The sequence below is a fragment of the Coregonus clupeaformis genome, chromosome 16 (genome assembly GCF_020615455.1).
Source record: "Coregonus clupeaformis isolate EN_2021a chromosome 16, ASM2061545v1, whole genome shotgun sequence".
NCBI classification, from domain to species: Eukaryota; Metazoa; Chordata; class Actinopteri; order Salmoniformes; family Salmonidae; genus Coregonus; species Coregonus clupeaformis.
In genome coordinates this window covers 56,341,162-56,353,078 of record NC_059207.1, presented here as the reverse complement: position 1 = coordinate 56,353,078, position 11,917 = coordinate 56,341,162, and the positions used below count along the sequence as shown (strand labels likewise).

The 11,917-nt window shown below is 44.6% G+C and overlaps 1 protein-coding gene across 1 annotated transcript in view; it reads right to left on the bottom strand.

The window, feature by feature from the left end:
- Positions 1-698: 698 nt before the first annotated feature.
- The window catches only part of LOC121585227 (reticulon-4 receptor-like), a 94,438-nt gene continuing 83,219 nt past the window's right edge, over positions 699-11,917 (bottom strand). Inside the window, exon 2 of the mRNA XM_041901670.2 lies at positions 699-2,902. Within this exon, the coding sequence (XP_041757604.1) occupies positions 1,488-2,902 (1,415 nt within the window). The 3' untranslated portion in view covers positions 699-1,487. The remainder of the gene's footprint in view (positions 2,903-11,917) is intronic.

Below are 11,917 nucleotides of genomic sequence, written 5' to 3'. Positions count from 1 at the left end.
GAAACGTCTGACCTCTGTGATTGCCAACAAGGGTTTTGCCACCAAGTACTAAGTCATGTTTTGCAGAGGGGTCAAATACTTATTTCCCTCATTAAAATGCAAATCAATTTATAACTTTTTTGTTGTTATTCTGTCTCTCACTGTTCAAATAAACCTACCATTAAAATGATAGACTGATTTATGTCTTTGTCAGTGGGCAAACGTACAACATCAGCAGGGGATCAAATACTATTTTCCCTCACTGTACTGTACACATAGGTGAAGTGTAATGTGAGGTTTCACTAGCTGTTGTTCACTATAGATCTTAAGGCAGTTTTGCTGACAAGATCCGAGGGATCTTTTTGTGGTATTATGGGTCATATATTTTTCACATACCTCATTCAAATAGTATAACAGAATGCTGTTGTACATGTTCATGAATGTTGAAAGTTGATGATGTAATATTTGAGTTGGCAGTGTAAGAGGAAACATGCCTCTGCTATTATTTAGGTTATGAATTATGTCATGGCGTTCATTAGATCATACACAATGTATAATACGGTCTCATATTACTATGTGCGAACGAATTCAGACACGGCCATAGGCCTACTATATGTTTGGACATGTCCATTATTACATTACATTCGTAAGCATTAGTCTGCGGAAGCAATATATGATTGAGTAGTCATGAGTGATTCTGGTTAATGCTGTTGAATTCTGTGTGATTATTAGTTATACTTGAGTGCCTAAAAATACCACATCAATAACCAACCAGCTATACGAAAGGATAACTTTTATTCATAATATATTCATACTTGTACACAAGTAAAATAAAATCCATATCTATGATTCCATTGCAATCTCTGTGAAACATTTAGACAGCATTATTTTTGCTACCCGTACCTATACTGTGATTAAAACATAACTCAAAACTGGGGAGAGAATAAACATTTGTCTTTACTTATAAACATAAAAAACATAACAGTACCCAACAAATGCAACACTTTTTGAATAAATAATGGAGGGGGGGGGGTGAAAATCTATTTTTCAACAAACAGACCCCAAACTTTCTTTGTGTGCGTTCAGACCCTCGGAATTAATGTGTATTTTATTTTACATTTTTTGTGGTCTGTCTCAGCAGTCACTGTCTCTGCAGTAAAAGCTTTTGAGACGGAAAAAGGAATAAGGAAAGTCTCCAAAGTGGTGTAGCTTAGACACGGTACACTACATATAGAACAAACAATTTTGGGCACTGATTTGTAATATACATTAGATCTGACATGTTCTGTAAAGGCATCCATTTTTGTTAACATGTTTATTATCATTAGTCCTTGTTACCCTGGCGACAGGTCCAAACCTGACTTCCTGGGTTATCAGTCTCTGGGCTGTTAGTGGAGGTCAGAGATCACTGCAGATAAATTCTGTATCATTGTCATGAGCATTAATAATAATCTGTGAGTCCCAACAATGTTTATTTAGCATGTGATCCCATCCCAGGCCCTAAGGTTCTAAGACATGACCAACGAGAACCAGAACCAGATTATGGACATGAAGAGAAAACTCAGCGCCGCCTGCATTGTAGATCCATGGCCTTTGAGACATTGTGCATCAGATTTGGGCTTTTTAGTGCACTTCTTTTTCTTCCTGGTTGGGGCTGTAGAAGGTTCCAGATCTTCCAGTTGGACTAAGGACTGGTCAAGGTTGTTGGACAAAGTCCCCAGAGGCCCGTCGTTGAGACTCTGCTTATTCCGGATGGTCTCGTTTTTTGTTCGCTCCTGCTCTCTGAATTTGGTCTTGGATATGTTCTCCTTCTCCTTGAGGGGGTTGTTGGTAATCTGGCGGCTGTTGTAGGATGAGGGGTCAGGGATGGTTTTCCCGGAGATAATAGAGGACTTATCATTATCTGGAAGACAACACCTGGGAATTCCATCTCCAAGAGGATTTTCCGTGGAGGCGAATTTTCCAGACTGCGGCTTGGAGCTGAAGAGCTGGGTTTGGATCTGAGGAGTTTCCACACACCCTTCCAGATCATCACTCTTCAGCCGTTTCAGGTCCTTCCCAAACAACTCCAGTGGGACGTTACACTCGAGCTCTGAGCTGGAGCCCTTGAAGCGTTTGAACCAGTCCCACAGGGTCCTGGCCCGACAGTCACAGACCCACTGGTTCCCGTTGAGACGCAGGTACTGGAGGGACCCCAGCGGGTCCATGGTCTCCCCGGTCAGCACGGTCAGGTTGTTGTAGAACAGGAACAGCGTGGTCAGCTTTCCCAGGTCACTGAATGCCCTTGGTTGGACGTAGATCACCCGGTTCTGGTGCAGCAACAGGCGGTCGAGGTTAATGAGGCCACGCAGCATGTGGTCTGACACGGTCTTGATCTTGTTGTTGTGCAGGAAGAGATAGGTGAGGTTGGCCAGGTCCAGGAAAGTGTCATCGTGCAGGGCCAGTAGGTTATTGTCCTGAAGGTAAAGGTACTGCAGGGAGAACAGTCCCCGGAACGCTCCGACAGGTAACTCCGACAGGCCGCACCTGTGCAGGTGGAGGGTGTGGAGCTTGGACAGGCCCCTGAAGGCCGTGGGGCTGATGATTCTCAGGTTACTGTTGTCCCCAATGTCCAGCTCCTCCAGCCGCTCAAGACCATAGAAGGCCCCGGCCTCAATGTGGCTGATGTTGTTGGAGTACATCCAAAGGACGGTGAGGTTGTGCACAGAGCTGAAGCTGGTGGAGCGGACCACGGTCAGCTTGTTGCTCTGGAGGAATATCCGCTGGCTCCGCTCAGGGATCTCGTTGGGGATGGAGAACAGTCCTTGCTGCTGGCAAGCCACGGTGGGCCGTGGCTCACTGTAACACACACATTTGACCGGGCAGCCCTCAGCTCCTCGAGGCACCAGGTTTAACCACACCACAAGGAACAGGAGTCGGCCCCCTGGAGAGAGAGAGAAGAGAGAAGAAGAGATGAGTGGGTCAGTTCTACAAGTACATAAAAATACTTCATCTTAATTTCAATGTAAATGTGATTTATAAATGGTTTGTAAATGTGTTTTGTAAATGTGAACACCTCTGCCTATCTCTTGATTGGATCTTCATTTTGCTTTCCTCTAAAGCAAAACAACAACTTTACAATATTGTTCCCTAATCTCCCTGGTCATTTTCTGCAATTAGACACGGGCCTAAGATTCAACTTCAATACATATACCTTCTCTCCAATCACCATTACAGCACTTTCCTTTACATTTACAGTAAGTCATCCCCAAATATTCTGCAGCATAAAAGGGCAGTGGAATACCCTCTAGGCCAGGGCTCTCCGACCCTGTTCCTGGAGAGCTACCGTCCTGTAGGTTTTCACTCCAACCCTAATCTAGCACACCTGATTCTAATAATTAGCTGGTTGATAAGCTGAACCAGTTTAGCTACAACTGGGGTTGGAGTGAAAACCTACAGGATGGTAGCTCTCCAGGAACAGGGTTGGAGACCCCTGCTCTATGCTCTCTTCTAGTCCTCTCCTAACTAGTGATGCAGTGTGTCTTTTAAAGAGAAAACCGTCAATAGTTATTTGCCCCTGGAGACCCATTTCCTCCTTGCTGCCAACGCAAGCATGAAGACCCGGACGATTGAGGAGAGGAGTCCCGAGAAGCTGATTAATTAAATATGGGTGTGTAGCTTTTAAGCAGAATTAACCAGCACTAACAGGGCGGACGGAACTAATGTTTGACATTTAGCCTGTCGCATAAAGATAAGTGTAGTGGGAGCCTGGACCCTTTCGTGTCTGGCTGAGATGCTGAGATCTTGGTGCTGGTTTTCAGGGTGGAGAGCAGACCTGGGTTCAAATTGTTTTTGAGATCACTTAAAATAAGTTATCATAGTTGTGTTTCTAATTGTTTCCAGAAGTAATCAATTTCCCCTTGCGTTATAAGAATGCAATGTGTTATCGCTAACCTAACACTGGAACATGCAGATATAGTACAGATACAAGTACAGCGATTTCACTAATTCATCAAATGCTGATCAAGATTTCAAAGTGTGACAGCAGGAGAGGCCAAATCCAATATGTCATGTCAGATGTCAGTGGCAGATATTGTCCAAATCTCCGTGAATCCAGCCCTAGCTCCTGTCCTAACTGAGGATTTCCATCCCCAGCTGCCACAGCCATCACTGGAATCGCAGACTCTCTGCCATGACAGGTAGTGAAGTACTGGAAAATGCATGAGCTTTACCCTCCTTCACTCACTCCCTCCCTCTCTTCACCACTCCGGTTTTTCCTCCCCTGCCTCCCTCCCTATCTCGCTCCATTTCTTTCCTCCCTCCCCTCCCTCCCTCTCCATCTCTCTCTTCATCCTCATCCCTCCATCCCTTCCTGTTCTTCATGCAGCAGTGGTAGCAGCTCATCCCTGGCTGTTGTTAAACGGGGGTTGTGGTGTGGCCTGACAGCAGCCCCCTGCTGCACTTTCCCTCCAATCTCCCTCTTCAGCCTTCAGTCAGACACAGTATGCCACCGGAAAGCTGTTAAGAGTTTCCTTCCACTACTCTTTATTTCTGCATCACAGCACTTTTCCCTCCCAGCTCCCAGCCACCTGCTTCTCTAACAATAGCAATACAAAAATGTTGTCACTGCAGTACGCTTTGTATCTCCTCGCCGTATCTCTGCTCGCTGTCTTACTTCCACCCATGCGTTGTATGTCGGAGACCTGGTTTTCTCAGTTCCTGGTATAATGTTCTCTTCATTAGCAATGTTGTCTTCATTAGCATCTTTTGAATGACAGTATAGTCTAAACCAGTCAGGTGTCAGGTTTTTTTTAAAACTAATTATTTCTTGCCTGCTGACTGGTTTCTTTATATACAGATGTAGGATATTAATTATAGCCAGTTTGCTACAGCAGGAAAATAATCCTGCAGTAATAGGAAATGTGAAGTATTATGTGGATTATAATTAATGGACATTGTTGTAGGGGTTGATACATTTTTCAAGTCTGAAATGTAAAAGTGGAAATTACAAACTTCAGAAGCCTTTTAAACCTCAAATATGCTACAAGTTTTAAGTTTCCTGCATTGCAGTAAAGTTGTCCTGCAACAGGGTGATCAAATTAAGATCCTACATCTGTAGGACTGTGTCAATTGCCTTGCTGTCAAACAGAATTAACAATCCAAAGCCGTTATTGCTCTCATCACGTTGACCCCTTGCACCTTGTTTTTACTGTGCTTACACTTCCATGTAATAACTGTGTTAACAACATAGTAGTTCCATAGGTTTTACTATGTAATTACATGGTAATAGGGTTGTTGAGGAATCAGTTATTACACAATTGAAACAAGGAATGTGTAATTACACATTCACTTGCGGAAGGTTATTTCACATGTGTAACTACTGATGTTATTACATTCTTGTTCCATTATGTAACTAATGTTTTGTAATTACACATTTGAAAGTCACCTGTGAATGACCATGTTAATAACTCGAACCCAAATCTGACCTTGTTACATGTAACTACAAGGTTGCACTACCATTAAATCCACATGTAATACCAGGGTTGATAAATAGGCTAGGCCCTAGTAACAACAATTGTAACAAGGCACGCCCTGTCATTAACTACCGGCCATTTTCAATTAGTTTATTACTATGTTATGGAACAAGCAACAATGTAACGTGAAGTGACATTTGAATTGCTTTGTAGTTACAATGTAACAACTTTTGCAGACAATAGGCAAACCAACAGAAATAAGGATACAGGAAAATGTTTTTTCAGTTTGAATTTTCTTTAATGGATTTGACAAAGATTCATATTCAAACTATTCAAATTCAATTCCCCATTTCAGACTCAAAGCAATAACTATTTTAGTTAGTAAAAATACAGGATGGTAAAGCTAGCTTGCTAGGATTTCCCCATCATTCACTAATGTAGATAGCTAGCTAGATGGCTAACTAGGCACTGGTAGCCTAATGTCAACACGTTTTCCAACTCGGTTAATAAACATTACTAAATCATCATAAAACTCATGAAACATTTCATGAAGTTTTACGATATCACTAATGTTCTCCTGTCTCCTAATTTCTCCTGGTTAGCCTGTTGTCCGCAAAGGTTTTTCATTTTAACTACAAAGGTTGTTACATTGTAACTACATAGTAATTATAAAGCTTATACCCTACTGGGTTTCACTTTACGTTAAGTTGCTTGCTCCTGGTTATGTACATGATGATGACAAGTATATCCTATGTAACTACATTGTTCTTACAATACACTTGATTTGGTATAGCCTTTGAGCCAGGTCATGGCACACATGTGGAATAACCTTCAGCAAGCGAATGTGTAATTACACTTTCCTTGTTCCAATTGTGTATTAACTGATTCCGCAACAACCCTATTACCATGTAGTTACATAGTAAAACCTATGTAAGTACTATGTTGTTAACAGTTATGAATGTGTTAGTTACTTAGTAATAGGGGCAACTTAATGTAAAGTGTTACCTGAATACATATATAGAACATTGTTATTGTTTTGGTGCCAACCTTCATATCACACAATCATAAAATGTAGCATAAATCCACAAAAAAACATTTATCTTAGTTTGTTTTGCCAGCTTTGGTTTCAACATTGAATCTCCCCTATCTGGTGTGTCTAAACACAGTCCAACACAACACAATGTCACAAATCCACATCTCCAGAAACTGGCATCCCACTTAAAAAATCTATTATGGTCCAACATCAATCTTAACTCTGTCTAAGATGAGCCAAGAACCTCTTTGTCTTACGGCGACGAGACAAAGTCGTACATCCTCCCAAGCTATTTGTAAAATGAAGCTCATTGACTTAGGCTCGCTTCTGTGTTTGAGAAGCAATTGTACTCACAAAAGGATGCAGAGGCTGAGTCCCAACTGGCACCCTATTCCCTATATAGTGTACTACTTTTGACCAAAGTGCTATGCCATTTGTGACACAGACAGAGAGGCAGACAGGGAGACAGAGGTGGAGATATGCCCAGACAGTTAACAACCTGGTGATGAACGGCAGACATCAAGCATAATCCTCACTTGTCTAATTGTATTATTTGCCAAAACAAAACAAAAAGACTGAACAATGTGGGAGAACCGAGAACACTCCAGATAATAGCGAGGGGTGAGAAGGGGTAAGGAGGACATAAGTGGGAGCAGCCAGAGAGCGCTGTTTACTTAGCGCAGCAGTGCATGACAAGCCTGACACCCTCCAGCTCATTTGCATACATCCCTGGCTGTGTGTGTGTGTGTGTGTGTGAACTACTTCCCTACTCCTCTACTCTAGCCCCATCCGTGGCTTTCTCTCAGCATGCTAGAGGCATCCTATCCCGACCCTGGCGGCACCTTGAGCACACACAGGGCATGCACACAGGGGATCCAGGGGTTCTGCAATCCATCATGCTGGCTTTACTCTGAAGAGGCCTGTATTGGGCCCGGATGGGTAACATGACAGTATTATCCCTCAGCTGAGAGGAGAGGAGAGTGGAAAGGAAGGGAAGAGAAGTGACATCTCTCTCTGAGATCACACGGTGCATCTCAAGGGATGCAATGGCCTCTTTCTTTCTTTACTCACACAACATTAATGATTGTTGTTTCTGTGTGGATTTCAACATGTTCTTAATATAGTCAAGATGTGTGTAAGTTAGGCTGTTTGTTGTAAATGCATTCATGCATACAAATGCAGCCTTATATCATGTAGAAATGAATAACTTAGATCTGTCATCTAGGGTGATGTGGTGTTATTTTCCCAAAGCACTGTCACAAAGTGGTTGTAAACCCAAGTGATTGTGTATGGTGATAGAGTGCATTAAAACCTCTTCCCTGCTGTCATTTAAGGACCTACATTTTGACTGAATGATGACCAGATTTGGAAAGTTGGTACCACTCCTAAATGCTTCCCCCCAGGAACATACAGGCATGGAACTACTGTTCCTAAATGTTTTCCCACATGAACATATGCAGGGATGGAACAGATGCACTCTTGTAACAGTACATAAAGATATGTGCATCCTGATCAACCAAGGGTGCTTAGGACAAGATGCAGTATAACTAGCATTGGAGTGGGAGTCACTGCCTGCTCTGTGTGTGTTTGTGTGTGCATATGTGAAAGTGTGTGTTTGCATGTGTATCTGTGTATGTGTGTGCCTGCGTGCATGCATGAATGTGTGTGTGTTTCTGGGGGACACCATGGTCTAGCACGCAGGTGTGGACACAATTAGCAGCGGGCAGAGGGACAGATCAGGGCCTGTCTGCCACACATCTGAAAAAAAGAAAGAAAGAAAGAAAGAAAGAAAGAAGGGAGCAACAGTGTGTGTGGCTGGGTGTGTGTGTGAGGGGAGGGGGGATGGGATGGGGAGAGGAGGATGGGCGCTATGTGTGGGAGAAGTGAAAATATGTAGACAATACCAGATTGTGAACTACTTCTGGCCCCAAAGCACTGTCTTTTCAGAGGCACGACTCTTCACTCGTAAAATGGGAAACAATACGAGAAAAAAATAATACAACACTGACACAATATAATCTAGGAAGTCACTGGGTGAAGGCCTCAAAGCACAGCATTTTTAGAATGCTTGTCATCATTTCTAAAATGGTCAACACAACGCCGAGACCAATTTAGAAAAACAGTGAGCAAATCACTTAAAGTCTGGGATGAAGTTATGAAAACCTGAGACCACTTGCCCTGTTTTGTAATTGGCATCCAACCAACATGCCCTCAATACAACCTCATGTCATCATGGTAAAATGGGAAGATAGTCATAGATGACATTGAAGTCCCTATGGGAGGTTTTTAGAGGTTTCTTCCATACAGTTCTCTCTCTGCACCCCCAAACCCAAAGCCCTTGCCACTTCGCACATTAATGCAAGTAATGTGAGCTGACAATAATGTAGGGGCCTCAGCTGAGAAAGTGTGGGGGTTCTAAACAAAAACCACACAGGAGCCATAGCAGAAGAGTTGGCCTACTTTGTGTTATATAATGTGGTTCGTCCAAATCCCTTATAGCCCATAGCATAAGGAGTAACAGCAAGCGTCATTCTGCATGGACATATTTTCTTCAGCTAAAGTAACTTAATTATGCCATGCACATAAGAATAACGTAAATATGCCAAGGGGAATAAGCAGCACAAATGCGAATGTATTTAGTGTGGTTGCCATCTTTCAGATGTTTGTGCATCTAAGAGCATCATTCTGCATGGGTATAGTTTTTTCTGCATACAATTACACTATATATACAAAAGTATGTGGACACCCCTTCAAATTAGTGGATTCTGCTATTTCAGCCACACCCGTTGCTGACAGGTATACAAAATCAAGCCCACAGCCATGCAATCTCTATAGACAAACATTGGCAGTAGAATGGTCTTACTGAAGAGCTCAGTGACTTTCAACGTGGCACCGTCATAGGATGCCACCTTTCCAACAAGTCAGTTTGTCAAATTTCTGCCCTGCTAGAGCTTCCCCGGTCAACTGTAAGGGCTGTTATTGTGAATTGGAAATGTCTAGAACCAACCACGGCTCAGCCACGAAGGGGTAGGCCACACAAGCTCACAGAACGGGACCCCCGAGTGCTGAGCCTAAAATCACCATGCGCAATGCCAAGTGCCGGCTGGAGTGGTGTAAAGCTTGCCACCATTGGACTCTGGAGAAGTGGAAACGCGTTCTCTGGAGTGATGAAACACGCTTCACCATCTGGCAGTTCCGACGGATGATTCTGGGTTTGGCGGATGCCAGGAGAACGCTACCTGCCCCAATTCATAGTGCCAACTGTAAAGTTTGGTGGAGGAGGAATAATGGTCTGGGGCTGTTTTTCATGGTTCGGGCTAGGCCCCTTAGTTCCAGTGAATGCAAATCTTAACACTACAGCATACAATGACATTGTAGACAATTCTGTGCTTCCAACTTTGTGGGAACAGTTTGGGGAAGGCCCTTTCCTGTTTCAGCATGACAATTCCCCCATGCACAAAGCGAGGTCCATACAGAAATGGTTTGTCGAGATCGGTGTGGAAGAACTTGACTGGCCTGCACAGAGCCCTGACCTCAACCCCATCAAACACCTTTGGGATGAATTGGAACGCCGACTGCAAGCCAGGCCTAATTGCCCAACATCAGTGCCCGACCTCACTAATGCTCGTGGCTGAATGGAAGCAAGTCCCTGCAGCAATGTTCCAACATCTAGTGGAAAGCCTTCCCAGAACAGTGGCGGCTGTTATAGCAGCAAAGGGGGACCAACTCCATATTAATGCCCATGATTTTGGAATGTGATGTTCAATGAGCAGGTGTCCACATATCTTTGGTCATGTAGTGTACTTCAATATATCACTTAGCAGTACAGAAGCTATTGTATTTAGATTAGTGTTGCCAGATGCTTAAAATGAGTCACTAGGTAGCTCATAATGGACTAGGCACAGATAATGGTCCTTTTTTATCATGGGACCTCCATTAATCAGAATTTAGATTAAGCCATCATAAGTAAACAGTTTAAAAACCATGCCCCTCCTTCACATTAGAAATGTCATCACTGTCTCGCATTTGGGCATTTTATTAGCAATAAAGCTTCAATTTGAAATCTGTGAAGTTGCCATCCCTGCAGGGTTGAGAGAATGCATTACCCTGAAATAAAAGAGAATGATTCACCACTGCATTTTCAGAGGGCTGTGCCACACTGTTAAGTGTTAGATTTGAGCTGTGATAGGTTAGGATGCTTTCTACCCAGACCTAAACCAAGCAGTTCCAATTAAAGTGGTTATTCACGATAAATGAAACCATGTCAGACCTCTCTCTAACATGATCTACTCTGTACGCAATCGCAACATCAGTCTGACAGGTTCATAATGTTACATTCTGTCACGATCGTCGATGAGAGAGGACCAAGGCGCAGCGTTACGAGCGAACATAGTTATTATTTAAACGTACACACAAACAAAACAACGAAAACGTGACGTCTATGGTACACCATGAAACCACACGAACAAAATCCCACAAACACAAGGTGAACACAGACAGTTTAAATATGGCTCCCAATCAGAGATAACGAGCCGACAGCTGATACTCGTTACCTCCGATTGGGAGTCATTGACCAAATAAGGGAAACACAAAACCAATGACCACCCAACCAAAACAAAACACAACCAAAACGAACACACCCTGGCTCAAAATACAAAGTCCCGGAGCCAGAGCGTGACAGTACCCCCTAAAGGCGCGGACTGCGACCGCGCCTCAAAACCCCAAATAGGGGAGGGCTGGGTGGGTGTTGCTCCTCGGAGGCGGCTCCGGCTCCGGGCTTGACCACCACCCTACTTCAATCCCCGCATAACGGCCCCGATCCGATCTGACCCAGCTGGCTGGATCAGGACTGACGACGCGCACCCCTGGCTTAGCGCGTGAGGCAGGAACGGACCGGACCTGGCTGACGATACGCACCCTAGGCTTGGTGCGTGGAGCCGGAACGGACCTCACCAGGCTGACGACTCACATCCCTGGCTTGGTGCGAGTAGCAGGAATGGGCTGGACCGGGCTGACGACTCGCACCCTTGGCTTGGTGCGATTAGCAGGAACAGACCGGACCAGGCTGACGACTCGCACCCTTGGCTTGGTGCGAGTAGCAGGAACAGACCGGACCAGGCTGACGACTCGCCTCCCTGGCTTGGTGCGAGTAGCAGGAATGGGCTGGACCGGGCTGACGACTCGCACCCTTGGCTTGGTGCGAGTAGCAGGAACAGACCGGACCAGGCTGACGTCTCGCACCCTTGGCTTGGTGCGAGTAGCAGGAACGGGCTGGACCAGGCCGACGACTCGCATCCCTGGTTTGGTGCGAGTAGCAGGAACGGGCTGGACCAGGCTGACGACTCGCACCCCTGGTTTGGTGCGAGTGGCAGGAACAGGCCGGGTCGGGCTGACGACGCACACCGTAGGCTTTGTGCGTGGAGCAGGGACAGGCCGGGCTAGGCTGGCGACG